This window comes from Phoenix dactylifera, chromosome 8, assembly GCF_051530095.1.
Source record: "Phoenix dactylifera cultivar Ajwa chromosome 8, Ajwa_hap1_PhDact_Kaust_v1.1, whole genome shotgun sequence".
NCBI classification, from domain to species: domain Eukaryota; kingdom Viridiplantae; phylum Streptophyta; class Magnoliopsida; order Arecales; family Arecaceae; genus Phoenix; species Phoenix dactylifera.
The window spans coordinates 28,807,501-28,834,004 of record NC_143197.1 but is presented as its reverse complement, the minus strand read 5'-3'; the positions used below and the strand labels follow the sequence as shown (position 1 = coordinate 28,834,004).

At 40.4% G+C, this 26,504-nt stretch overlaps 2 protein-coding genes across 5 annotated transcripts; both read right to left on the bottom strand.

Annotated features, from left to right (window-relative positions):
* Positions 1-7,938: 7,938 nt before the first annotated feature.
* Positions 7,939-11,168, bottom strand: LOC103713426 (2-oxoglutarate (2OG) and Fe(II)-dependent oxygenase superfamily protein). The gene is made up of 3 exons (XM_008800353.6): positions 10,566-11,168; positions 8,874-9,195; positions 7,939-8,665 (listed from the first exon to the last, which is right to left on the bottom strand). Exons 1-3 carry the CDS (start codon positions 11,060-11,062, stop codon positions 8,432-8,434), a joined length of 1,053 nt encoding a protein of 350 aa, XP_008798575.3. The 5' UTR covers positions 11,063-11,168; the 3' UTR covers positions 7,939-8,431.
* Positions 11,169-14,014: 2,846 nt separating this feature from the next.
* Positions 14,015-22,034, bottom strand: LOC103713425 (putative serine/threonine-protein kinase WNK5). Of its 4 annotated transcripts, none has more exons than XM_039124911.3 (9): positions 21,277-22,025; positions 18,948-19,003; positions 18,663-18,700; positions 18,315-18,542; positions 17,173-17,396; positions 16,239-16,396; positions 15,819-16,149; positions 15,356-15,703; positions 14,015-14,914 (listed from the first exon to the last, which is right to left on the bottom strand). In XM_039124911.3, the coding sequence occupies exons 3-9, from the start codon at positions 18,689-18,691 to the stop codon at positions 14,436-14,438; spliced, it is 1,797 nt and encodes a 598-aa protein (XP_038980839.3). In that variant the 5' UTR covers positions 18,692-18,700; positions 18,948-19,003; positions 21,277-22,025; the 3' UTR covers positions 14,015-14,435. The 4 variants fall into 4 exon arrangements, with proteins under 4 accessions (XP_038980839.3, XP_088559536.2, XP_008798574.4 ...); XM_088703410.2 differs by lacking the exon at positions 18,948-19,003 and adding an exon at positions 20,497-20,617 and having other exon boundaries at positions 21,277-21,628; XM_008800352.6 differs by lacking the exon at positions 18,948-19,003 and having other exon boundaries at positions 21,277-22,034.
* Positions 22,035-26,504: the final 4,470 nt, after the last annotated feature.

Sequence of the window (26,504 nt, the reverse complement as noted above, 5' to 3'; positions counted from 1 at the left end):
TCAATAATTTTTGGGTTTTCTCCTGGTCTTATGCTTGTCTATCTTGGCATCTATAGGAAGATGAGGATGATTAACTCTTTGAGCTTGTGGGCAATAATTTTTGGGTTTTCTCCTGGTCTTATGCTTGTCTATCTTGGCCTTCCAGGCTCTCCTTAAGCTAAGGTCAGCTAGCATGATGTTTGTCCCACATTAATATCAATATGATGTAACTCGCCACCACTTCCTTGTAAAAGAAAAGGAAAATAAATATGACAAAATAGCCAACATCATAAAACCGTCATTAATGTGCTAAGATATGAGGCTGCTTTCATGGCACCAAAACATTATCGAGTGAGTTGGTCTGGCCCTTGCCTCATGAGTCGAGGTTAAAATTTGGATTTCCCATCAGGTTGTTCGAGAAAAATCCCTTGAACCTTGATGTTGCAAGGAGTATCATGGGCACAATTTGTGATGGAACCACGGCACAATTTGGGAATGCAGTCGAGTATGACTAAATATTGCTTCTATTATCCTTCTCTAAAACTATCGAGCACATTGCAAGTAACATGGTTGTGTGTGTGTGTGTGTGTGTTATTGAAAAGAGTTAAGAAAACTAAAACTCAAGAACTAATATCATTATTAACAAATTAACACTGACATTTTGAAATGTGCACTGGTGTTTGATTTTATTGCTTGCAATTTCAATAAGAGTATTACTACTAAACACCCACCAAATGATCGCTCAGTTTACGGATCGAGGATTGGTGCAGTAAGGGGAGTGAATGGTGGTGATAGTCGAGCCTGGGTATAATTCAACCAATCAATGACTTGTATGCTAGCTTGGTGATCTAAGTAGTGATCTGGCAGGTGATCTCTAACATTTTTTTTTGAATAATATAATGTTAGGAATAAAGTAAACTATAGCTGTATATTTACATTTCTGATTTGCAGGAGGTTTCAAGTTAAATCATAAAAGGTGTTACGACTAAAATATTCGTCATATCATTTTTTTGAAATTAATAGAAAATAATTGATAATTCTTTTTTTTTTTTTTAAGTGGATGTATTATACAAGACAAGTACGGATACATCCAAGCAAGTCAAAAGATAACACATCCCGAAGTGCTTCGAGTAAGTCCTCCTCCCCCAGCCAAAAGGTCTTCCCAGAATAGTTAGCCACATAAGAGGCTGCCCAATCTGCTGCACCGTTGGTCTCACAATACACATGCTTAGCCTGGACGGCCATCCCCCCATGCACCATAGCCCGAATGTCCCTGAGCAACGAGTGGCTATCGCCCACACCCCCCGCGCTCCTCTGGATCCAACTAATGACTGTCATTGAATCGCCCTTCAGTACTATGACACATATAGACAAAGAACGTCGGATATAACTCAAGCCAGACCAGGTTGCCCTCAACTCTGCCCCCGAAACCGAGATGTCGAAGATCTAGCAGCCCTCAGCCGCAATCATCCTAGAGTCCGGCCCTCTGATGATCAAGCCTGCCCCTCCCCTGCTCTCGCCATCCAGTACCCATCCGTCGAAATTTACCTTGAGGAAGTGGGGGGTGGGAGCTCTTAGGTGAAGAACACCATGCGGAACGCTCCATGAGCAGAAAAGGAGCTCCAAGTGTTCCGATCTATCAAGGATCCATCCGACAAATGCGACTGAATAACCTCAGCTGCCTGACTCCAAGCCTGCTCAACCACAAGCCGCAGCGGGGGGCGGGGGGGGGGGGGGGGGGGGGGGGGGGGACAGCTCTCGTCAAATGTTCAGGCATTCCTAGATAGCCAAATCTGATACCCAAAGTATGTCACTACTTTTCTTTTTTATTTCTTAAAAGAAATAATTAGTAAAGCTGCACTGTGATTGATTCGTGCCACAAAACTAAACCGGCTTAGTTCATTTAAGTTACAAACTTGATATGTCTACTACTTGCAATATACAGTTAACGAACTTTTAACCTTTTCCTGCCCTAGGATTCAATTAGGGCAAGATCATTGGCTGATTGAAACCTTCGACAGTTAGTGGGACATTATGGCCCTCAGGGTAGCCATCCTTAAGATTCGCTCACTGTTTGTGGAATCGAATGATGAGATTTTGATGGGGTCTTGGAAAGCGTAACACGACAGAGGTGGGCTAATGTGAGGACTATTTAAATTGTCAATTGGAGAGCTTAAGGTTATGCTGTTTGCTAATCTCTACCATCCAAAGGTTACTAATCATCAAAAGGGGCCTACTTTACCTGCTCCCTTCTCCCTCTCGCTACCAGTCTAAGGACACCATGTTGCTGGTTTTGTGCAAAAAAATATAATAGTTATGTGAAAATTCGTATAGGCATGTATTTAGTCCCACATCAATTATTTGTTAGGTAAATCTAGAATACTTATATAGGATCAGAAAATCTAAATAATACTTTTTGGCTAGCCATTTTGAGTAAGATTTTGGATTGTGATAAATTGTATCAGAGCAGACTCGGTGCATAACCTATGTGGACTAGGAGACACTGCAGCACAGATTTATTGGGACTGACCAGAGACCGACCATGGTGCTTATGATTAAATTTGAATGGATTTAAACCCTTAGCCTGATAAGGAAGTCATGGCTTAAACGGATGGAGTATATGAGGACTCGTGCGGGCGTATGTTTAGTCCTACATTGATTATTCGTTGGATAAATCTTGAGTACTTATATAGGATCAAAATCCAAATAATACTTTTTGGCTAGGCATTTTGGATGAGGTCCTGGGTTATGACAAACTACGCTCTCAACTCGAAGTCCTCCAAAATGCTGGCATACCAATCTATCCCTCTCTTTATCTTACAGGTTGGCTCAAGTTCCACTTGATAACCGAGCTCATTCAAAGACATATTCAAATACAGTCGCTAGTTTGGGGGTGAATTCAGTCAGATTCAACCTTCCACTTGAAATTTTATAAGCCCTGAGAGTCATTGGATATGCATATAGCCATATAAGCTAACTTGAAGATATGATCCATGGATGCAATGATGTCAAAAGAACTTCAAACATAAGCTTATCCAAAATTTAGAAAGGTTTTATTTGGTATAGGTGCAAGAAAAAAAATGGAACAATTATGGTTAAAATCGAGCTCAGACTACTAAATTATAAGTGCGCTTGGTTTAAAATTGAACCTTACTAAATTAGTGATAAATCAAAATATAAAAATTTGAACACTTTTATTCTCCCTCTATAGTTATGATAATTCCATATGTATATCAATAATTTATGTGTCGAGGCAAGCTGTGTTGGGCTATCAGGCTTATCTAGCCTAAGCTTAGCTTAGTACTAAATTAGACCAAAAGCTTGTGACCTAAGCTCAACCTGAATAGAAAATATCAGCCCAACCTTTTTAGAATGCAGACTCCCTCTTCTTGTTGTTGTTGTTGTGTTGTTGACGTCTATGTAAATTTAGAAAAGTCATTAATTAAAAAAAACACTGAAAATGGGTTGTAGTAAATTATTATTTTTGAAAATTTTGACGCATGGTTTAGTGTTACATATTGTGGATATTTGAAGTGGCTACAATGGTCCATAATGAATGTGATGAACCAACTATGTACTTAAAAGGATTAAGAATAGATTTAAAATCTATATCTAACCCAAATGGCAGCTCTGGTTTCACTCCAGTGCTGCATCTCTCTTCTTGTACGTGCGTGGGGCACGTGCCTGTGCAGTTGAGCACGCGTGCCTGGGCGCACATACTTACGACAATGCGTGGCATGCATGGAATGATCCGTGGCCCCCGAAATCTGTACAAAAAACTTGGGCTTTTCTCCATCATAAGAATGGAGATACGGTATGAAATCATTTGTGGGCCGCTCATCCTCCGTACTCCAAAATCCGACATCGTGGGCTCGGGCTCGACCTAATACCTTTGGCGGGTCTTGTTTCATGGAAGGGTCCTTCATGTGCGTGATCTCGAGTAAGATCTTGTATGATTTGCTTGGTGTCCGCAGTCTAATCTGCTATAGTGTAATGATTTGATTTGTCCCGAAAAGTTCTTGGATCATAGCCCAGTTCCAATCAACTCCATGACCAGGTCTTTTTTACCTCTTATTGTTGTTGTTATTTGTTATTACCTAATACCTTTTTACCACTACCATCCCCCCTGCGAGCCGTAAGGTTATATCAATTAGCCCGTGAAGTTAATTTGCAACACTTAACAACTAACGACCTGATTGCGGGTTATTTGATTCCCTCTTTTGATAAGAGGTGGTCATGTTCCTAATATGATGCTTAAGGAGGGTATCTTTCTCAAAAATAGTGGTCGAAAACCATCATACATTTCATCGAGCAATGAAATAAAGATGGTTTAAGTGATTTCGGAGCTCATGTTAAACACATCAAGAGGACAAGATTTTTAGTTCAAATGGTGCAAGTAGGCATGAACAGTGGCTTCTACCTAGCAAGGTGCTAACCTATATAGCCTACCGTGCTGCCCAGTCTCATCATCTTAGGTCGAACTCAAGGAGTCAAATCTTCTCCGACTTGTGCTTGGACGGGAGAGAACTTGTTTGCCAATCACGAGTTGTCTATGTCTGCTACTTCTATCTATCAACGTGCTAGCCTATAAAATCCACCGTACTATCTAGTCTCACCATCTTAGGTCGAACTCAAAGTGTCAAATCTTCTCCAACTTGTGCTTGGACAAGAGAGAAACTGTTTGCCAATCACGACTTGTCCAAGTCCGCAACTTCTACCTATTAACGTGCTAGCCTATATAGCCAACCGTACTACTTAGCCTCACCATCTCAGGTCGAACTCAAGAAGTCGTATCTTCTCCAATCAGTGCTTGGACCATCATGATCGAGTAAAATTTATTCGGTCGTCACGCCAAGCATGAACGGTTGTGATCGACAAATAAACTCGCTTTGATCCAAACACGATCAAGATTTACAACAACCAGCTTTAAAAAAAAATTTAAATGGTAATGACAATACCAGTACTTGGAATAATAAGAGGGCAACGAGTAATTAGTGCTCCAGTGAATTATTCTCCATTATTTTTTCTGTCAATTTATTTTGAAGTGGTTGCTTTGATGGCAGCTCCATTCAACAGTCTTTCGGGGTTAATGCTGCACGATCAGTCATCATTTTAAGAATGAAAACAAAACAAAAAGAAAACCACCATGAACAGTTGAGAGATGCAAACAAGACGTCAAGTCTAGAACCCAAACCAAGAACAAAATAAACGATCCAACTTGAATGCCTCGGATTGCAGCCAAAAAGATGCATCTACAGCTGGAAGAGTACGTCTTCCTGCGGTTGAGCTTTTTCGTATGGCTGCAGTAGCTTGAATTATAAGGTCCTGACATGGGAATCGCATTCCTATAGTCCAATCAGGTTGGGTCCCTTATCACTTAACTGGGCCAACTCTATGCATGCCGTCCCGGTGATACGCTGTTAAGTGGTGGAGCCTCTCTGTGGGGAAGGGAGCACTATGGCGTCACGACTCGAGCTTTTCTAACTCGACCAGCCCCAAGTCCCAACTACCTCTCGAGGATTTGATCCAAGGTCTTAGACATTGTAAGATAAAAGGCCATATATGTCATCAAGAACCGGGGCTTGTCTCAATGAAGCTACAAAATTCTGAAAAAAAAGGAAAAGGTAAGTCGACATTCAATTTGCCGACCTAGTTTACTGATCTAGGTCGCCATTCAATTTACCAATCTGATGTGGAAGTTGGTGATCGACTGAGCAATAGAAGGAATCCAACTAACCTCATTGGTCCTTCCATTTGCTGAACCAATCCTTAATTGCCATATCAGCTCGGGGAACCGAGCAGTGATCTAACCTGATGGCTTGTAAAAAATAAAGGTCGTGAATGGTGATAGAAACGAGCAGGTGATGATAGCCAAATAGCCTGTCTCGTATAAAGTGGCTTATATGGCCACTTAAAATTGAAAAATAAGAAAAAAATACTGTCCAAGTTACTGTAAAAATAAAAGAATTTTAACAAGAGCAACATCACAAGATCCCTCACCATCTCTTTCATGGTTTTAATGAAAGATCGGTGACCATCTCTTTCATGGTTTTAATGAAAGCAAGTTGGACTTTTGTCCAGCTCCTACTATGGAAAGGACAAGGTCATCCAGCCTCTTTTCTTTTTTTACTGCAACGATCTCATACAAAATGTGCATAAGTGTAACCAACAAAATCAGAAAGAAGGAGTTGGCAAAGAAAAGAAGAAACATATGCTTGGTTCTCCTAAAGAAATCCTCCAGCATTACAAGCCACAAAGGAAGCAACCTAGTCAGCGGCGCTGTTCGCTTTTCGGTAGACATGAGTGATCCGAAAGGAGCCACACCTTCTTGCTAGTCTTAGTATGTCGCGAAGCGGCGACTGTACGCCAGCATCGCTATGTTGACCTCAAAGCCACTCGATCACCATAATGAGTCTCCTTCAAAGTGAATACAACCCGCACCCAGAATAAGCCTCGTATAGGAAATGCCCTCCCATGCAGCTCTAAACTCAGCACCAATAACAATAGAGTTGAAGATCTGCCGGCCCCCGGCTACCACAAGTCTAAAGCATGCGACTTTGGAGTCGGAGAAAAAAAAACAGAGGGAGAATACACTAATCTAATGAAATTTGAAAAGCTCAACAAAATCACGAAATCTTCTTTGGGCTTGATCGTCCTTGTATGGCCTTCTTTAGGCACTTGCAATTGAAAAAAAAAATAAAAGAAAAGGAAGGAAAATAATATTATCCAACTGACTCAAAAATAAATAATGCTAATAAGCGGAAGATCCCAAGATCCTTGACCTCGTGTGACATGGTTCTAATGAAAGCAAATTGGGTTAAATGAAAACATCAAAGGCTTTTTGGGCTTTATGACATCGGAATCCAAAAAAAGCAACACCCACAAGAAGATTCGTTATTGGGTTATTGCAAAATACTTGAAAAACGTCTCACGAGATTCAAACTCCTCGAGTCTCCTATACTAGGCAACATGTAACGGCGGGAGGCTCATTTGGGGTGCGGTTTGAAACTAAATGAACCAAGCTGCCAAAAATTCAAGCTCGAAAATAGTTTCAAGCTAGGCCAAAGAAGCACCCGGCTTATTCAAGTTCGGCTTATTCAAAGAGGCTCGGTTTTCTATAGAGCTGCATAGTCGATAGCATTTTGGGTATGTTTTTCTAACTTTTTGTCTCATAATTAAGATTTTAATTGGTACATGTTTTGACATCTGAATCCATTAAATGTTAATTTATATTAACTAGGTCTGAAGTCAAGATCGAACAAGCTTCAAATGAAGATTTGTTTCGAGCTTAAACCAAGCCAGGTTGAGGCTTGAATTAATTTCTGGATCGATTAAGATTTACAAGCTGCTCGTTTCGACTTATGTTCGGCTCGGTTTGGAATTAGGCTCACATTTAGCTCAACAAAGTAGTTAACAAACTGAGCTTTGAGTGGACCCAAGCACGGCCAAGCTCCGCAGATTTACACCTCTAACAACAGGAGTCATTGAAGGTTCCGTATTTTCTTTTAGAATAGGGCAAAAATAGGAGTGCATTTATTAGTCCCATTACCTTTCTTAAGTGAAATTAGTGGAGATAGTTGCAAATATTCACATAATAATAAGAGATGAAAAAAGGATTAAATTGATGTTGCGATTAATCTTTATGTCTAAATAAGCTATAGAGCTGTAGTTGATCTTGGAAAGAATCGGATACTGGGCTCACTTGACATAGCTATGAATTTCTTCATGAACTGGCATATGTCAGAGACTTCAGAATTTTGCTAGGCAACAATGCATTCAAAAGTCGAACTGAATCATTGAGGATTCATTTGTAAATCCAAGGTAATGGATCAAATTTTGTCCTCAAAAATAGCAACCTTCTGTCTCTTAAATAGACCCAAAGCATTTTATCAGGGCCCAAAGTTATTTGTTTCGATCAAGCACAAGCCACTATGTAACATGTAATGAGACTACAGACTCTTGTAGCAAGTTTCCCATATATATAACATGTTTATTAACAAATCTTATCAAAAAAGAATGTACATGAAACCACCATGCATATCTGTCCAAAAAACATCTTCAAAGCAAGCCAACTCTCAGACACACCAAATTGTGTCTATAACCAACAAACTCAATCCACAACCAAGTGATTACATATACTTCATCCCAATTTTCTCCGAATAAAATGGAATGAGGAATCCTTGCAGAGGAACTCTGCCTGATTAGAAGCACACAGAAACACCACATAATCCCCCAGAGCAGTCGTCTGTCCATTCACCTTGACCTCTGCTGCCACTGCCTTGCTTTGTTGCAGTGCTGCTCCTCGAAACCTATCGAGGGAGAAGTGAAGGGGGTAGGTTGCTCAATCCGAAGAGCCTCCTGATTCTTCTCTACTTTGAAGCAAAGCAGAGTCTCCACCTGTGCTTAGAATTGCGTCCATACCACACGATTACCAGTCGATCTTTTTACCACACTACGTATTGGTGAACTTGAAGGATATGCGAGTCCAGAGGCTGTAGAAGAAGAAAAGCAGCAGCATTATCAATAGCTGATCCACTATGGATACCTTCTTTATCTCATGATCAAGCTCACGACATGGAACCAGGGGACTGCACATGAACTCCAAGGAGAAAGAACGATTTGGATCATCACTCAGCTCAAAAATTGCCTCGCCAGTGGCACTCTTGAACTCCCCATTGCTCCATTCCTGAGGTAGGAGAAAGTTTCCTCATCAGAAAAATTTTGCCACTATATCACTTGGCCAGAGCATGATCATATAGTCCAGAAGGCATGAACTCATGAACAGGACTACAGAACTATAGTCTATAGGGTAAGCCCTCATGGCCTCTGCCAAACGAGCAACGCTTTCTCCATGACTTGCTTACTGAAAAGCCTAATCAATGGCGTCACATTACCTGCAGTTTTCTACCAAGAGTAACAAGTATGCACCCGGCAGGCAACTCGAAAAATGCTGAGCCCCCTGGAGAACGGATCCAGAAGTTGTGGTCGTCGCCAGAGATATGGAGACTTAATGCATGAGAGTGAAGTGGTTTTGCATGGCTGTTCTCACTCCGATTAGCTTGTATGTCATGGGGGTCATACTTTCTCAAACAGAGGATTGATGGGTTGCTGGCAATTTCCATCGAACGCCTTGGGTTTTTGATGTGTTCAGAGAGAACTTTGCTGATGCTCTCAGCAACCATCTCCATCTTCGCAGCAACATTCTCCATCTTATCTCTGGAAAATGCATTACATAAGGTCATGAAAAGAGTTCTTCCTTGAGAAGAAATAACAGACTATATAAGTTTTGTAAATAAAGAGAAATTTTCAAGAAAATAAGTAGCATAGCAGGAAAAAAAGCGTTGGTTCAAGATGCGATGACTATTGGAACAGTTGTACATGTGTATATGCGAGTGTATGTGTCTGGACTTAAATATCTGCTTACAAACTTATTCAATTTAATGGACACCAAAGCTGTCTTCAGAAATTATCTATGCTACTGCATAATGTTGATGCCTTATATTGTTTAGTAATAGCCCTCTAACTCCAAATACAACCTAGAGGCATGATTTAAATTTAGATCATATGCAATGCAAATTATATGATTGGATTGCTATCCAGGGGAGCATATTGCAAGAGATGAACTCGTCAAATATGCTGCAGCATCAAATGCATAGAAGATAAAGCAGAAAAGGAATAGGTTTAGTCACACCTAATGGTTTAATCTAGTGCTTTAGAATGTTTGGTTGGTTTTTACCTCTTTAGTTTGATTCTTTAATATAAGTAAATGCTCAACACATTAGAGAAAACAAGCTGACGTCCATGAGTTACAATTCTATGCATAAAAAAGGTGTAGGATAGCAAATATCAAAGGGCGAGCATTCGTGCAATGTTAAGGTTGCTCCATTATGACTTGGAGATCATGTTTCTTCCCTTCGAAAAGATCTAGAGATCATGGTTCGAAATATAAAAATAGAAGGATGCATACACCTGACTCTTCCCAAACCTGCAACAATGGAATCCACATGCATTGGACTACCCTTTATTGATACCTCATAACAAGAAAAGAATAAAAAAAATCCAATTGGACTAATCATCATCGAACTAGACTTGTAGCAAAATCATGATAGTAGATCATATGCACATGTAGCTACCAATTTGAAATTGTTATGGGCGATTCATTAAAAACACTAAGTAGCATGATTCATCAATTTTTATTTGATGTTGAAATGGCTAACTAGCACTCTAATAAAACTATCTGATAATCACATAGCTGATTTAAATAACGAAAACAATATTAAGATCTTGTTATCACATAACAATGAGGGAGGCCCACCTCCTTCATTACCTTTCAAAAAGATCTTGTTATTACACAAAACCACTGTTACAATCTTAACGCATGTATAACGATAATTCTGAAGCAGACTAATAATATTTATAACCTGAAAATATGCCCTAAATCTTATTGCAGCTAACGTTATATAAGTCGTAATAGTCGCACATAACAATGTTAAGTACCGGGCTAACTCATCTTAATAAAGTTTAGAGTCGTTACCCACCCAAAAAAAAGAAAGAAAGAAAAACATTGAGAATCGTGTAGCGCAAACCTGAAGGTGCGATAAGTGTCGCCCAAAGCCTCTTCGAGAACCTTCTCGTCCTCCAACCTCATCGGCCGCATCCAATAGAACTCCTCCCCGATCCCATCCCTCCGCCCCAGCCACCGGCCCAACTCGCCGGGAACCCCAAACACCCCGCCGACGCCCTCGGTCGCCGCCCGGACCTCCTCCGCCGCCACCGCCTTCCCGCCTCCGCCGATCCGGAACGCGCCGATCTCCGCCGCGGCGGCCAGCACCCGGCGGACCGTGGACTCCTCGCTGGAAAGGAGCGCCGGAAGGTCGACCTCCGGCAGGTCCTTGACGGGGGACCTCGTCGGAAAGCACGATTCCGGCAGGGTGAGGTCGGGGACCTTGAGGGATCTCTCGAGGTACTCGGCGAGGACCCAGTCGTCCACAGCCGCCGACCGGGAACCCTTCCCCGTCGCGACCGGCGTTGGCGGCGGCGCTCGGAATAGATGGCGCCTCGCCCGCCTCGCCGCCGTCGCCATTAGATCGCCGGTTTCGGAGCTCAGCCCGGGTTTCCACTTAAATAAGGACAAAATATAGAAAGCGTCCCAGATTTGGCCCCCCGATCTTCACCGTGTGTTTCATCGGTCTTTAAATGATGGACGGTGGATTTAATTTCAGTTTATATCATAGGGAGTAAGGTGGGAGGGCCGATTGTGACAGCGCATGCTTTGCTGTTGGTGATGATGAGAAAGGGACGGTGGAGGGCCCGCCTGGTCGTGGCGGGAAGTTGCGTGAAGGCTCTGAGTTGGTGGGGATGCATCACTGGCTGTTCGTTCTGAGATCGGAGGGTTGGGGTAGGAAGGTGGGGTGTGAAAGGGGAGAGTTAACTGTGGTCCCTGGCTAGTGGGGGCTGGTCCTCGGTACTTGATTCCCACGGCTGTGATTTGATGAATCATTGATCTTTAACTATTCTCTACGGAACCGTGTGCTCATGTATCATCGAATGCGCGTGGTGACATGAGATGCTTTAGAACATGGTTCCACACCAACTGATTTTTTAAAACATTTTAAGAAAAATCAAGTGAAGAACATCCAAGAACAACCATCCCTATATTAGACGGCAGCAATATACTTCATTCCATTGGATACCAACCCAACCTGGACAGAATTTTATTGACCTATTTAGAGTCGGTGATGGAATAGATCCTCAATCCAATATTCCTTGTCGATAAAGGCGAATGTAGAAAATGGTAATACCTATTCTAAATAGAACTGGATTATATAGATATATTAATGATTATGATAATTATATTAATCACACAAAAAAATATTATGATCGACTTTCTAAAGAATATTATTTTTTTATTCTTTCTATTATTATTGAATATTTAGTTTATTATGTTCTATATCTCCGACTCTTTTTTTATTTAATATTATATAAAATGCTAAGATTTATTTTTATTTATTTTATTTATTTGATTTATATGTGATTTTACAACTTTATGCATCGTAATCTATTCCAAACCATTTCATCTAACTCTATCTGGCCTGTTTTGCCTCGAGGTAGGCACAAAATAGATATGGAAACATGGTTCTTAATTGCTGAACGAGTATGGATAATGATCTGCTTGACTCAGGCATATCCTATTGTCATCCCTACCACAAACGATTTGTACCAAACAAACTTTTCCCATTAGAGAAAGGGTGCTACCACTAAGCAATAACACCGTTCACCAATCTTATAATATGATTAGAGATGAATCCATGCCACCGCCTTAGCTAGCATAAATTCAATAGGATTCCAGAGGAGCTCCCATTTTTGCATCATCATCAGGTATTATCTAATATATTCACAATGGCCTAACCTGCTGGCTAAAACTATAAATATACATTTACAAACTTGTCATTGATATCATATGATAGTCTTCTAGATCAAGTAACTTTATTGGAGTTCTCTTGATGGTTACGGTTCCACTTTGTATGCTTTGAAGAAGAGAAAATTAGGCGTAATTTCTATCCTGATGGTCCCAAGCGTTGATTAAAATATAACTTCGGCCACTGCTTGGACATGAGGCATAGGAACGCTTCTTGGACCTCTAGTAGCTAGGGTGGTGCCAGGTGTGACGTACTCACACGTGGGACTCGAGCCGGAACTCAGAGGGGTAGCTGAGCCGGGCCCACGGGTGGGAAAGGTATGAGTAAAACCGGTCGGGGTGCCCAACACACGGCCATTTCTACCTACATCGAACATTCTCCTGGCATGGTGGGGGCCCAGTGGAGGCTGCTACGCGGGGGTGGGCTTGTCTCTTCCTCCCCCATTCCCCTTTTTTTCACCAAAAAAAGAAGAGAAAATTAGAGCGATTAGGAATTTAGGATAAACAAAGACTATATCTTTCCCTTCACGTGGTTGAAGTTGAATGTTATACTTTGTAGCCATCTCTTTATTTGAGACGTCTCCGATTCAAGCCTGAATGATGATGAATAATCATTGTATTCTAAAAAGAAGTTGAATATTAAAATAGTATTAGATTTTTTTTCAAAAAATTAGCAAAGAACATTCAAAGATACAAATATGATTACATGGAATTTTTTTTTTTTTTTTTTTGGCCATCAGGTACTCCAGGATCACTATTCACCCATGCCCTCCTCTCATTTTTTCTCCATTACAGAGAGGTGGAACCTCAACAAAAGAATGAGAACTACAATCTTATGTGAGGAGAGCTCTTAGCATCAGCAGCAACGATGATGTGCGACTTGGCAGGGCAGCAAGAAACATCAATCTCTGCTTTCGAGTCTTGGGTATTTCAAAATTGTCCTTATAGTCTCACATGCTCGCCAAGCAATTTTATTGTTGCCTTCAGCTTATGTGCATGCTTTTGGCCAACAATGAAATGAAAAATGTAATCTTCTCTTTTTTTGATCCTAATGTACCCATCAATGCTGAAATAGAAAGGAATGCAAAAGAAAATAACTTCAACTAAGAGAGAGGAAGAAATTTAAGATGTGTGTGAGAGAGAAGCATCTTACAATAGAAAAAAAGAACAATATTTGAGAAACGCAGTAAGTCGTGCTTCTTTGTTGACGCCATCCTTGTTTGTCCAATTGCCATGATTTTTTTGACAAAGAAGACTAGGAAAACCCCACCATTTGTCAGAAAATGTGCGGCTTACAATTCAGAGATATTATAAGCAAGAAGAAGACCAACTAGTCTTCGATTGCCATGATGTGATGGAGACTTTTCTCTAACAATTACCTTTATATAGAGATAAACATCAAAGAAGTATCTGTATAAAATCATTTATGGTGGATTTGATGCAAGGATTTTGGATGCCTGCAGTTTTGAGAAATAATGCCCATACATGTCAGTGTAATGGTCAAAAACATTTGAAATGGGAACCCATTTTAATGTCAAAATTACGCTATTCAAATCCTGATCTATAAGGAAGGTAATGCATTGGCAGATCAGTTAGGTTTCAGAGAGGGCAATGAAAGAGCCTGAATCAACCTCATGGTCAGATAATTTAATTTCCTTCAATGGTTGAGATTGTTGCAAGAGATACAAGCATCCATGTAACAAACTTATGCTTACAAGAGAATAACTGAGCTCATACATTTCTTTCTTCGGACACCGCAAGCATGATTGATGCTATAGCAAGCAAGGAAAACTTATGCTTACAAGAAAGCAATCGAGCACATATACTTGTTTCTTCAGACACTGCAAAAATGTTCGATGCTATAGTAAGCAAGCAGAACTTGCAGAGTAGATTGCCATCACTAGCCCACAAGAGGATTACTAATATTCACAATTGTACATGGCAAGGTCCAGCTCAGGTGTCAAACTTCAAATATCATGACACCATATCATCACAAGCCTAGCTAGCAGGCCAATATAAGCTTTTAACCCCTTCCCCATTATGGCTTTGTTTTCTGCTTCCTATGGTCTTTCCTTGAGGATGATGAAGTCTTGCTCGAGCCTTCTGTTGGATCCTGGAAGCCTATGTTTTCGACTGCTCCGACAGTCTTAAATAACCTTTTATTCACCTCCTCCACCAAGGTCCGGTGCAGCAGCTGGCTCCGTATGTCAACCATCGAACGGTTCCTCATCATACAGCGGCCATCGACCGGTCTCTTGCCTGCACGAGAGCTGGAAGCTCTAGGGGACTCCAGCAATATGCTACATTGCTGGTGGAATTTGGTAGCCAGAGAGGCATCAACCGGATGGCCTTCTCCGGGACAAAACCTTGTCGACTTGTGGCTGTTGTGGATCGGCTGAGTTTCTCTTTGATGGCAGCTTCCCTCGCCTTCGTGTTCATTACCCGAGACGTAGTTCACAGCAGAATACTTGCCAGAGTGCATGGAGCTCCCGTCGTCATCATCAAAGTATGGATCATCTGCATAATTAGAGGTAGGCATTACCAAAATATCTTCTTAGGAATATGGTCTTCTAATGTCTTCCTGGTGTTTGGTTGGACCTAAATCAATATGTTTCCAACTAAGTGAAGATTACATAAAACCATGCTAGCAGTAATGTTTTGCTGTGACCTCTCTACAAATCCCATTTCTTTGTCCTTGTATCAGCACTTATTCAGGAATAGAGTGCCATGTAATTTAGCAATGCAATTAGCAGTTCTCTTCCTAAATTTGAAAATACTTATATGAGCCAGTACAGGTATAGATTGGTCGCCTAGTTGAACTCTCAGTAACACCAACTAAAAGTCTAGATATATACCAGAGTCACCCTTTAAATTTCCTTGGTTACATCAGCACCCTAATTTTATTAATGATTTCATAGTTCACGCATTAGAATTGCGAGTCAATGACATATTACATACCTCCAAACCAGTCTTCTTGGTGAGACTGGCGCTGCTGGTGAGACCACCCTGGGGAAGGACCCATCCCAAAGAGTGATCCCTGGGAGGACGTAGGGGAGGATAGACAGAAGAAAGGGTGATTGCATCCATCCTCATCATCATCCCCATAGCTATACGCATAATGGCTGTCCTCGGGCATATCTCCTTCCTTCCAACCTGGCACCAAAGTTGAGATCTCTTGAGCTATCATCTCTGCTATCTCCGAGGGCTCTCGATCGGTTATCTCCAACTCCTTGACCATCTCGTTTGCGACGTCGATCGGTGTGTCGGTCACGATATCAAATGGAAAATATATGTTCCTCATATGACCTGCCAAGTCCGATTGCCATGCATTATTATTCTATGATCTAGAGACAAGTTCTGATGGGATCTAGTGCTCAAACGCTGCCATAATCACAAATGCGCTATGAACAAAATTTAATACCTTCTTTGTCGGCTATTTGAACTTTGAGGAAGATGGCATCGTCTTCTGGATTCATCTTCCCAGTAATCGTCATGTCAGTTCTCCTCTTTGTGCGCTCAGGGTTGTGAATCTCTGGTGCATGGTGACCGTGACCTTGAGGTCCAGTGGCCTTAACCTGGATTGGTGGAGCGTTCTGAGGCAGAAGAGTATTACGATGGTCATCGGATGCAAGAAAGGGGTCGAGAAGCAGCTTCTTGGCCGATGACCTCTTCGATGCAGTTTCTAGGCACCTGCCGATGAAACGCCGGGCCTCGGGATCTTGGATCCGATAGAAGGCATCAGGCAGCTTACCCTGTAGAACAATGAAGCAGTGGAGGCGTCGAGTAACGATTTGTTTGGAGAAAGGATGTCAAGGTACTGGGGACTGGAGAATTAGCTCACCGAAGTGACTTTCTTGTATATTTGGGCAGGGTTGGAGCACTCGCTATAGGGGTACTCGGAGGTAAGCATTTCGAGCACGCACATACCAAAGGAGTATATGTCGACGAGCTCATTGTAATCCTCTTCGTAGAGCTCCGGTGCCATGAATTCCGGCGTCCCTGGAACAAACAGCAGCGACAGAGGTTTAAGAACTCTGGCTTCTCTGTTAGATGCCTTCATCTTTGGCGCGGCGACCGTTACAGGCCCTTCCCGCCAAGAGGGATACATTTGAAATCGACTCAGGTCTATATGACGCAATATGTTTTCCTTCATTTTGGACCAAAGCCTCCTCCAACATAGAGCAGAGGTGCAACTAAGTTAGTTTGCATTCATTTTTATCTTTACTTACTAATAAAATCTCATCGAGATATGATTCAGATTGGAATCTAGTTTTCGTACCTAAATGCAGCATGTTATACACGTAAGTTTAAGCTCTAAAGAGACTGGATGCATAGAAGACTCTGAATTCTGTACAACCCTAGTTGTAGCAAATTTCTATAATTCAGATTTATAATTATTTTTTTATATTAGCTGTATGATATTGGCTTATGTATTAGGAATTGCAGCAGACTGGATCCAGTATTGATTCACAGACTATCTGTGTGAGTGATAGATGATCTGTGTTTAAGAATTGGATTCTCTAGTTCAAGGAAACTAAAGAGGATCCTGATTCATAGACCAACTTTGCATGTTGTCTTCCCCTGCCAAGCTAATTGCACTCTGCCATGTCAGTGTGCAAGCCATGCAAAGCAAGATAGAAGCTGGTATATGGTATAATTATTTTGAATGTTGTTAATTAGTAATAAAGGAGCTAGAATTTGTGCTGATTAGTTTCTATAAAAGAAAATTAAGTAGTATATGAAGAAAAATTAAAATAAGGGCAAGGATTAATTGCCTATAACACTGTGCGCAGATTGTGATCCCCGGAGGACAGCCGCTAACCCGAGATCACCGATCTTGACTTGCCCTAGATGCCCATTGACGAAGATGTTGTCGCATTTGAGGTCTCTGTGTATCACTGGAGGATCGTGGCCATGTAAGTATACAAGTCCATGCAAGATCTGGCGGGCCCAATTCTTGACAGCTCTGATGTCAACTCGTCGATATCTTTGCCGGTACCTAAATCCAAATTCTTGTGTTAATACTCATCTATCGATTTTTTATTAGCCAAAGACAACAACAAATAAACCAACTGTAGTATTGCTTAGAAACAAATCTTGTAGCTAATAGGCCATGGGCTTTGGGAATCTGGACCTTCTTAAGAAGTACCTTTCACAAATTTTCAACAGAAAAAAATAAAATATCTAATAACTTTTTAGAATTTTGATACTTCTTGGATATTACATGGGCAATTCTCAAATCAGAAGCTATATATTAACTTAGTAAAAAAAAAAAAAAACATTTAGATTTTGCTAGAATTGTAGTTTTTGCTAATATTTTTATTTATTATATAAAAAAGATTTATTTCAACTATCGAATTTTAATTCACAAGTTACCACCTCTCATCACTTAAGTAAGAGGCTGGGGGTTTGATTCTTGTTGGAGTCGCCATCAAGGGATGGGAGTAATGGTAAAAAGGCGTGGATTAGCCCCTCCTGATCTCAAAAATGAAACATTATTTTCTTTGATTCTTCTCATGATTTATATTTTGACCAGTTTGACACATATTTAAAAGAACAAAATTAGGGACATGTAGAGAGATTTCTTACTACGGTTTTTAAACTTCAGTTGACACAAGAAGTCCAAGCTGACAACAATAGTTAAGAGGCAAGCATAGCCTGAGCTACAGCAAAACTAGGTTGGACCCAGAACTCCTCCTATACCCAAGGAAGAATAACAGCCATAATAGCTACAGAGGCACTAGGTTCAATCTAATCTACTGCTCAAATCTAACTGTAGGATCTAATGCACTACCTGCACCAAGAGAATGCCCAGATCCAAATGGTCTCTTTCTTAGATAAAATTCACTTAAAAAGAGCAAAATTGGATTAAGGCCAAAATGCTGCATGGCCTGACCCCAGTAGAATAGGAACTTACTCACGGAGGGTACCGGAGGTGAACATCTCGGTGATGAAGTTGAAGGTCCGCCTTCCGACGTCGATCCATGAGGCGTGGAATGTGATGATGGATTCATGGTGGAGGGTGCTGAGCAGGTGAACCTCGGAGTACATGCGCTGCAGTGCATCCGGAGACCGCAGCACATCGCAGATCTTGGCCTGGTTCCATGCCACCTCCATCCCATTTAGCTCATCAAATGCTCTATAGCTGAGGTCCTCAATTAAGGAAGACATGTCACACAATCCAAGGTATATGCCTCTGTGTGTGTGTGTGTGTGTGTACACTATAAAAATTGGCAAATAATGGGCCATGTTCAAAGAAGGATACACTATCTTCATGGCTCCTTTCCCAAGCATCTCATTGAACTGCAATGCATGTAGCAGCAGAAAAAATGTGAGGATTGAACATCAGTCATTTGAAATAAAATTAGAGGATCAGTTGGATCTTAATGATTTGTCAATTGAATAAGAAAGTGAGGACAACTTAAGATAAACCAATGAGAATGAAGAAGAACAAGAGAAATAAGTGGAATCCACCATAAATTAATTTGTGAATTGTTTGACATTAGGAGTGAATGGCCTCTTCTGGCACTTCATTCATCACAGAGCTTACCACCAATTTAGATACTAATGCCCTGCTAAGGAAATGTCTTACATGCTCGCTGTTACCTGCCGACATGGCAATACATAAGTATGGATTTCTGAATTCCAAAAAAATCGCCTAAAGTTGTACATGATCTACCACGTAATAACAGAAAAAGGTCTAGAATCTATCATGCATGCCCAAACTCCAAGCCTTTTTTCTTTTCTTAGAAGTTATTTCTCATTAATCAAAATCTCAAAAAAAAAAAAATAGTATCTAGTTGATGAGGAATGCATTCTAAAGCTTACTTGTGCATTGGATAAATCAGATAACTTGATTAACCTTTAGGACTATATCAATCCTAGCATTTCCCATTCAAGGAACACCAGGCAACCTATAATTATCACTTGATATGGTGTGTGCACATAACAAGTCAAAATAATCCCATTAAAGTCAAAATGATTAAGTTAATTTTTCTATAATATAATTGCCACATCTGTAATCTTGCATTAAATGGTTAAATAAAACCAAAATTTTCTACAACTCGAACCTTTTCCCCCTCCACTTCATTTTGAGCCAAGGAACTTAAATTGTTAGCCTTGCTACCTTCCTCTCCCCCATAACTGAGGAGTCAAGTACCAACACACACACACGCACTCAGCGAGAGAGAAGTTATTTGTTATTAATGTTAGCACATATTTGTTTTATTGAGAGAGAGAGAGAGAGAGAGATCAGATTAGCTCGTATCTTAAATGAATATACCGTGCTAAGTCGTAACAGTTGACGTTATTATTTTGTTTATTTAGGTCAAAAGAATTATTGTTACTTGTGACGAGGCATCTTGTTGGAACGCTAAGACTTCGAATAAAATCTATTACTGATGCGAAATGCATCTAAAATCTGAATAACTTTTTTTTTTCTTGATGTAGGCCCCACATATCACAGTCCACCTTTAGTTCCTCGCAGTCCACTTGCGTGATGTAGGCCACAACGAATACAAGGCTATGTGTCACCACAAGCAGTAGCTTTCCCTCTCTTCTCGCAAGGAAAAATTCTTTTTTTTTTTACCTCCTGCTAGAGACATCACTAAATTTTGAAGATATTGTTATCTTCGAGGTAATCTCCAATAGAAGGCAACTGGGTTGGAGCACTAGGTCCATAGTAAGACAAGCTTAGTAACATCAAGATTGTCAATACAATTGTGTAGAATTTAGAGTTTGGCTTATCGACCATGTCTTTACTCCACTAAGGGCTTTTTATTTCTATCTATATGTGTGTGTGTGTGTGTGTGTGTGTGTTCTCCAATCGCCACTTGATCATCAAACCCAAAAAATATTATATATTAACCCATTGATTAGTCTCACCAAATCTTTTCTAAAGTAACATATAAGAACCTGGTTTAATAAATATAGAATTCAAGGTACACCTCAGATTTACATGGTCTTGCAGCTCTGATGATGCAAATATCATTTAATAATTGAAGATTTTGGCGATCCAATATTTTATCATTACAATAAAAAATTTCAATGCTTACCAAGCCTGCAAGAACTAAGCAACCATGATGTTTAAGATAATTAACCTCGAGATCTCTGTTTGCTGTCAGAAGTCTGTCGACTAGAACCCCGGCCCTCTTCGTTTCATTCCAAGTAGCTAGATTGCGTTCGGAAATCTAGATCCACCATCACAAAACAACTCCGGCACTGATTTATATGTATAATAGCATGGTTAATGCTTCGGCTCTATTAGTCATAACTTAGGGATGACCTCTTGAATTTAGACGTACAGTAATAATAACAAATCGTGAAGTCTGATCCCAACATAAAAATGGAAGCACTTCACAAACAAAAAAAATACCAAAATCATCGACTGCATATGTTAGATCATGAAAGCTGTTGTCTACGAAAGATATATATAACATGCCATTCCTAGCTGATCATGTCCGAAGGATGATTCTTGTAATATGCTGATCTCATTGAGAAGGTCTAGACCAAACATAAACCAAAGGCCAACAATTACCCCAGTCCTGTCAGCGATGGGGTCTAAAGCACATCTAATTATACTTAATTAGCATATCATAAAGGAAAAAAAACGACAAAACATCAAGCTGAATTCTTGACAAATGAGAATTTGTAAGCAAATTGGTATTTGGTAGAGCATGCACGTCATAGCTAACTTTTCCAAAGGACGATAATATAATGATAGCCCAGCATCAAAGCACCTAAGAAATTAAATGAAACATCTTCTAATTCTAAGTCTCAGCTCATTTACCTCCTCATTAGCAGCTAGCAACCAGAAAGAGCCAGCTAAGCAAGATAAAATTAGATAGAATTAAGTGATATGATGCTTGAGGAGAACTTACACGTCCATACCGGCCGGTGGGATCGATCTCGACGTACCCATTCCCCTCGGCGGCCCGCTCCCCCCGCCGGGACTCGTACATGTTGTTGGCCTACGAAAACTCTTGCACCTTAGAAGAAAACCAGAAAAAACAAAAACTAAAACCAGCTCCCGAGGGATCGGATCGCCTATCAGGAAGCGTCGAGTTCTCTAGTTAGCAGAAGGTTTGCTAAATCCGAGGCTTTCCTTCATGGTTCTCGTAGGAGAAGTCGCCAAAGAAGAGCCAGAACAGCCTCGAGTAGTCGATCCATAGCATGATCCAGGCCATCTTAATTACGACTGCGGCACGTGAGAAGTCGAAGCACCTTCCGATCATTGATGTAAACGACAAGAGTGTGGAATGGGAGAACCGGATGGACAAGGGTATATAAATCTTTTTCTCCTCTTGTCTATCCCTTGAGGAGAATTTTCCAGGGGAATTTGGCTAGTGGTGTTGGTGGTAGGTTGGATGGGGACTCTTCGGCCTGTCGAGAGGATATTATGGGAAGCATCCAAAGCTTAGAGAGGGTGAGGAATGAAGGTTTTTTGGGAGTGTGGGGCTCTGAACTTGAAGAATCTGTGGCTACGCTTTGATAAGTCCATTTGTGGCGTGTGCTAAGGAGAAGAGAAATCAAGGGATGGAAGTGGCGATGAAGAGTTTGTGGGAAGGAAACAAAGCTCTGCGAGCCTTTTGGGAGATGAGGGGCGAGGGGAGAAAGGAAGGTTGGACTTGGGAAGAGAGGACGGGTGGCGACGTGGCGTTGATAAGAGAGTGGGAGACGGCACTCAGCATTGGGGCCCACGCCCGTTCCGGGTTTGTCGCCATTATAAGGGTTGGATGGTGTTAAATGTGACATCGTGCTGTGACGGCGTTATTTGGCCACCTGACGGAAGATCCCCTTGGCTGGTGCGGCTCCTCCACGGTTAAGTGTACGTAGGCGGCTCCGTCAGCCATTTGTTTGGCAGACCCGTGTGTTAGTTTAACTTGGCTTTTGCCTTGTTGACCTTTCAACCTCCTATAACTCTTTTGAGCTCGTTTGGTTCATGAAAAAAAAAAAAAAAAAGAAAAAAAAAAAAAAAAAGAAAAAATAATAAAATATTTTTTATTTAATTAAAAATTTAAGAAAAAGATAAAAAAGTTATACTTTCATGAGAATATGATTTCCACATTTCATAAGAAAATCTTTCCTAAGAAATATGTAAAAGTTACTTTCTCATTACGCAGAAATCACTCCATCTTTATTTTTTTCCAAAAACGCCCTTCAATATTAAAGAGACATTAAAGACCTAATTTTTATTAAGGGGTATAATAGAAATTATACAAAACTTTTCGAGGAAAGTGGATGATCAACCAAACATAAGCACTCTGTAAATTTGTCATTTTTCTATGTTTAACTAAACATGCCAAAAGTATATTCCCAAGCATTCTCTTCCTACGAATCTTCTTCGCAGGAATTATATTCCTAAGAAGAAAAATACTTCCCGCGAACCAAACAAGCCCTTTATATTTTGCCAAACCTAATTTTTTTAAATTTGGTGCATCATTTCATTTGCTTTATACTATTTTGCTTTGACCCATATCTATTATTTGTCTTGACTATTTCGAAAACCAGGGCACCATGAGAACTAGGTCGAGGTTTCGATTCCGGCGTGTGTGATTCATGTGAAAGATACATAGATATTATCATCTTCTTATGTATTTTCAATCTATTATGATTTATTAGCCACCTGTACTTTTTTTTTCCCTCTTCCTTAGGGGAGAGAAAAAGGGGGTGGTTAAATATGCGCAATGCACAAATAGATGCATGTGTTATTTGTGACAAAAGATTATGTGGCAAATTGATTGGTGTTACAGTATGTACTAACCACAACTTTTGATGATGATAATTACTATGCATGATCGAATGGATAGTCTATCATGTTAGATAATTGAATAACATTGTATTAGAGTTTGGTTACTCTCGATTCAAACTTACCTTTCGCACAAGACCCCATCATTCATTTCACTTTGAGAAATCTTTAAAAGGTGCTCTCTATCTAAAAGGGTCTAAACGCTATAGGTAGTTCATCTAGACTTTTATTCAAGTCAAGTTCATGATCGAAAACTAATCGTTAAAAGTATTTAAACCTTGCCTCGATATATTTTGATCTATGAAATTGACCCAAATATTGCTTCCATGTTGAGATTTTGTTATTGCATGATAAAAGTTTTTATTTTTCAAATAATAATTATCGTATTCTTTAAACAACAGAATGCAAAAAAGCATGATCTGGAAATTAATAGGTATATTATCTTGGCATAAGTCCATCTTTCTGGTCGAATCTTATAATCTTTTAACTTGAAAAAGACTACGGTGCAACAATATTACATTGGCAATTGCATGTGAATGCCGTAGCTGTACAATTGGTTCGAAACTGTGGCTAACAAAGATGTGTCACCCACTCTCTCACTTGAGGGTTTCTTTCCTTACTTAACCCAAGCCTTTTTCTCTCTATACCAAGATTGTCTCATACTCTCATTGCCACCTTTTTATGTTTTCAGCTAAAATTTTAATTCTAACATTCAACCAGATACATGTGCCAGAAAGTCACCACCATATCATATATATATATAATAAATTTTGTTTCTCGAGCAGTGTCTATAGCATCTCAACCATCAATAAATTTTTTTTTTCCGAATGCTATGTTGATGAATCTTCATTCTATCACCATGGAAGAGGTAGCTAAACGATAACGTTGTTTGATTCTCAAGTAAAGGGGTGTGGTTGAAACGAAAAGCATAACAATGTGACTGCTAAAGATAAGTGAGCAATAATGAGCTGTCGTCTTCTCCTTTGGTGGATAAAGTGTCTCCAAATGAAAACCTGATCCTTGTTCTATTGCAACTAGGAGCTAAGGTAGAGGCCATTTTCTAGAAAGGGACCCCCCTCCACTTAATAAATTCTTCTACTCTCGTACCAACATCCAACATCCTTTACGTGGCTCCCATGAACTGGACAAGCATCAAAACGGAGGAATGAGGGTTGGCTAATTAAGGCTGCCACAAGTGCTGTCCTCATTGGTTAATCAACCTTTATAACCTTCTTGAGTAAAGCAAACACGTTATTAATTAATCTTAATTGAGCTTTACAAGATGAGATCTCATGCGTATATATATTTAGTTCCATATCGATTATTCACTAAGAAAATTTTACATATCTATATAGGATCAAAAAACTTAAATAATATATTTTGACATTTTTTTCCTGAATAAAGTTCTGAATTATAAGAGATCGAGTGACCTCTCTTTTAGCCCCAAAACAATCATCCTACGAACTAGCTTTTTTTTTCTCTTTTATTTGGTATATCTGCCACATGTGATTTTGATGACCAAAGATAGCTAAAGTAAAATTTTGCTCCAAATTTATATCATCCTCTTTTATGTTGCAGAGAAACTATATCTCTCCCTGGTCCCGTCTCCTAATATTTCTCTGTTTGTAGTGTCTGAGCTTTAGTTGTTTAAAATATGATGCAGATGCGATGCATTTGGCCTTAGGTTGACGACATATCCCACAAGCGAACGCTTTCACTTGCACAGAGACTGGCCCTGTCGCTTGCAATTATAGGGTGCACGAAAAAATGGAATTATGTGGTGAATGGGTCCCACGTCTCCATAATAATAGAGCCATTTGGGACCCACCATTCCGTAGAGTGGTGGGCCCGCACCCTGGAGTGGAAGATCTATGATCGCGAATAATATACTGTCCAAATGGAGATGTCACCAGCAACGTGGTTCTCTTCGCTATTCTTATGCCCTTGCCATGTGTGGAACTCTAAATACTTCAAAATTTCTAATTGTTGGTTACCCAAAAGAAAAGAGAGAACAAGGTGACCGGCGGCTGCAGTTACTACTGAAAATTGTGGGACCCATGCAAGAGTTATATCAGAATTAAGTGGAATTATTAGATCCACCAGATTTAGTATGGATTTAGGATGAAGTCACTCTAGGTCATATTGCTATCATACATAAAAAAAATAGAGTAATTTTATCTTAGATTTACAGTAGATCTGACTGACCTAATAATTTCTCCGGAATTAAGTAGTGCGAAAGCTATGTTATTATCTTTTTTTTTTTTATGAAAAGGGATGTAGTGTTACCACTATTTATTTTATTGGTAGTGAAGTTATCTACAAGATGGGTACATGACCATTGAATGATCATTGAGTGTCCTTATTCTGGTTGTTGTTTCAAGAAGGGTTTTGTGAAGAGGAAAAAGAAGAAGAAGAGGACGAGAGGAACCCAATGTCATCAGCTTGGAACGAGCTAGCTGTTCAAACTATAATATCGTCAGCTGCTATTGCGTAGTTTGCGTGTACCGCTTTTCATCTCGCTGGTTAAGTGACTCTTCTTCCTTCGATCCCACTCTCATCTCTTCAGTGCCTTGTTGTCTTGCATTAATGTATCTCCCCATACTGCTTCGGCTGCTTCACATAGGGTATTCTTTACCTGAGAGCCCCCACTTCCGAGCTTCCTCAAAATCAATTTTGATGGCTCAGTCTTAGATGGAGGTAGGAGAGAAGGGGCCGGATTCGTCATCAAGGAGCCGAGCTCTGATGTGGTGGCAGCAGGGGGCTGTCAGATTTTTGACACATCGATTTCTGGGACAAAGCTGCGACGGCCTGGATAGGTATGTGTTATGCGCGGCAAGTGTTTCAGACGAGTTCAATCCTACTGAAGGGAGATTCGGCCACTGTGATCAGCTGGATCTGAAAGGGCTCAAGCAGCTATGAGGGAGTTCACCCCCTGCTCCGCGATATTTTGGAGATGGCGAGAGAGAGAGTGTTACATTCCAAGCCATGCATGTATATCATGAGGCCAACGGAACGTAGTTTCCCTTTTACGTAGTTGCCTCGGTCTGAAAAAAAGTGGACCCTCATTGTTAAAGGTCAAGGGTCGACAAAACAACCCTTACTCGCTTGGTCCTTTCTTCCCGTCCGAGACTGGGTGGCGGCATATGTTGCAAGCCACTCAGGAAGTACCCTATGGTCTGGAAAGAGAGAGATGCCCAGAGCACTTCCGAACCTTTTGTTTTATGATTCTATTGGTTGTATTCGTACCCGTGATGTATGGAATGCCCGTTTTAGAAAAAAAAAAAAAAAAAGAAAAGAAAAGAAAAGCAGACACTGCCAAAATAAATAATGGAACTTTCATAAGGTGGTGTGCAACTTATA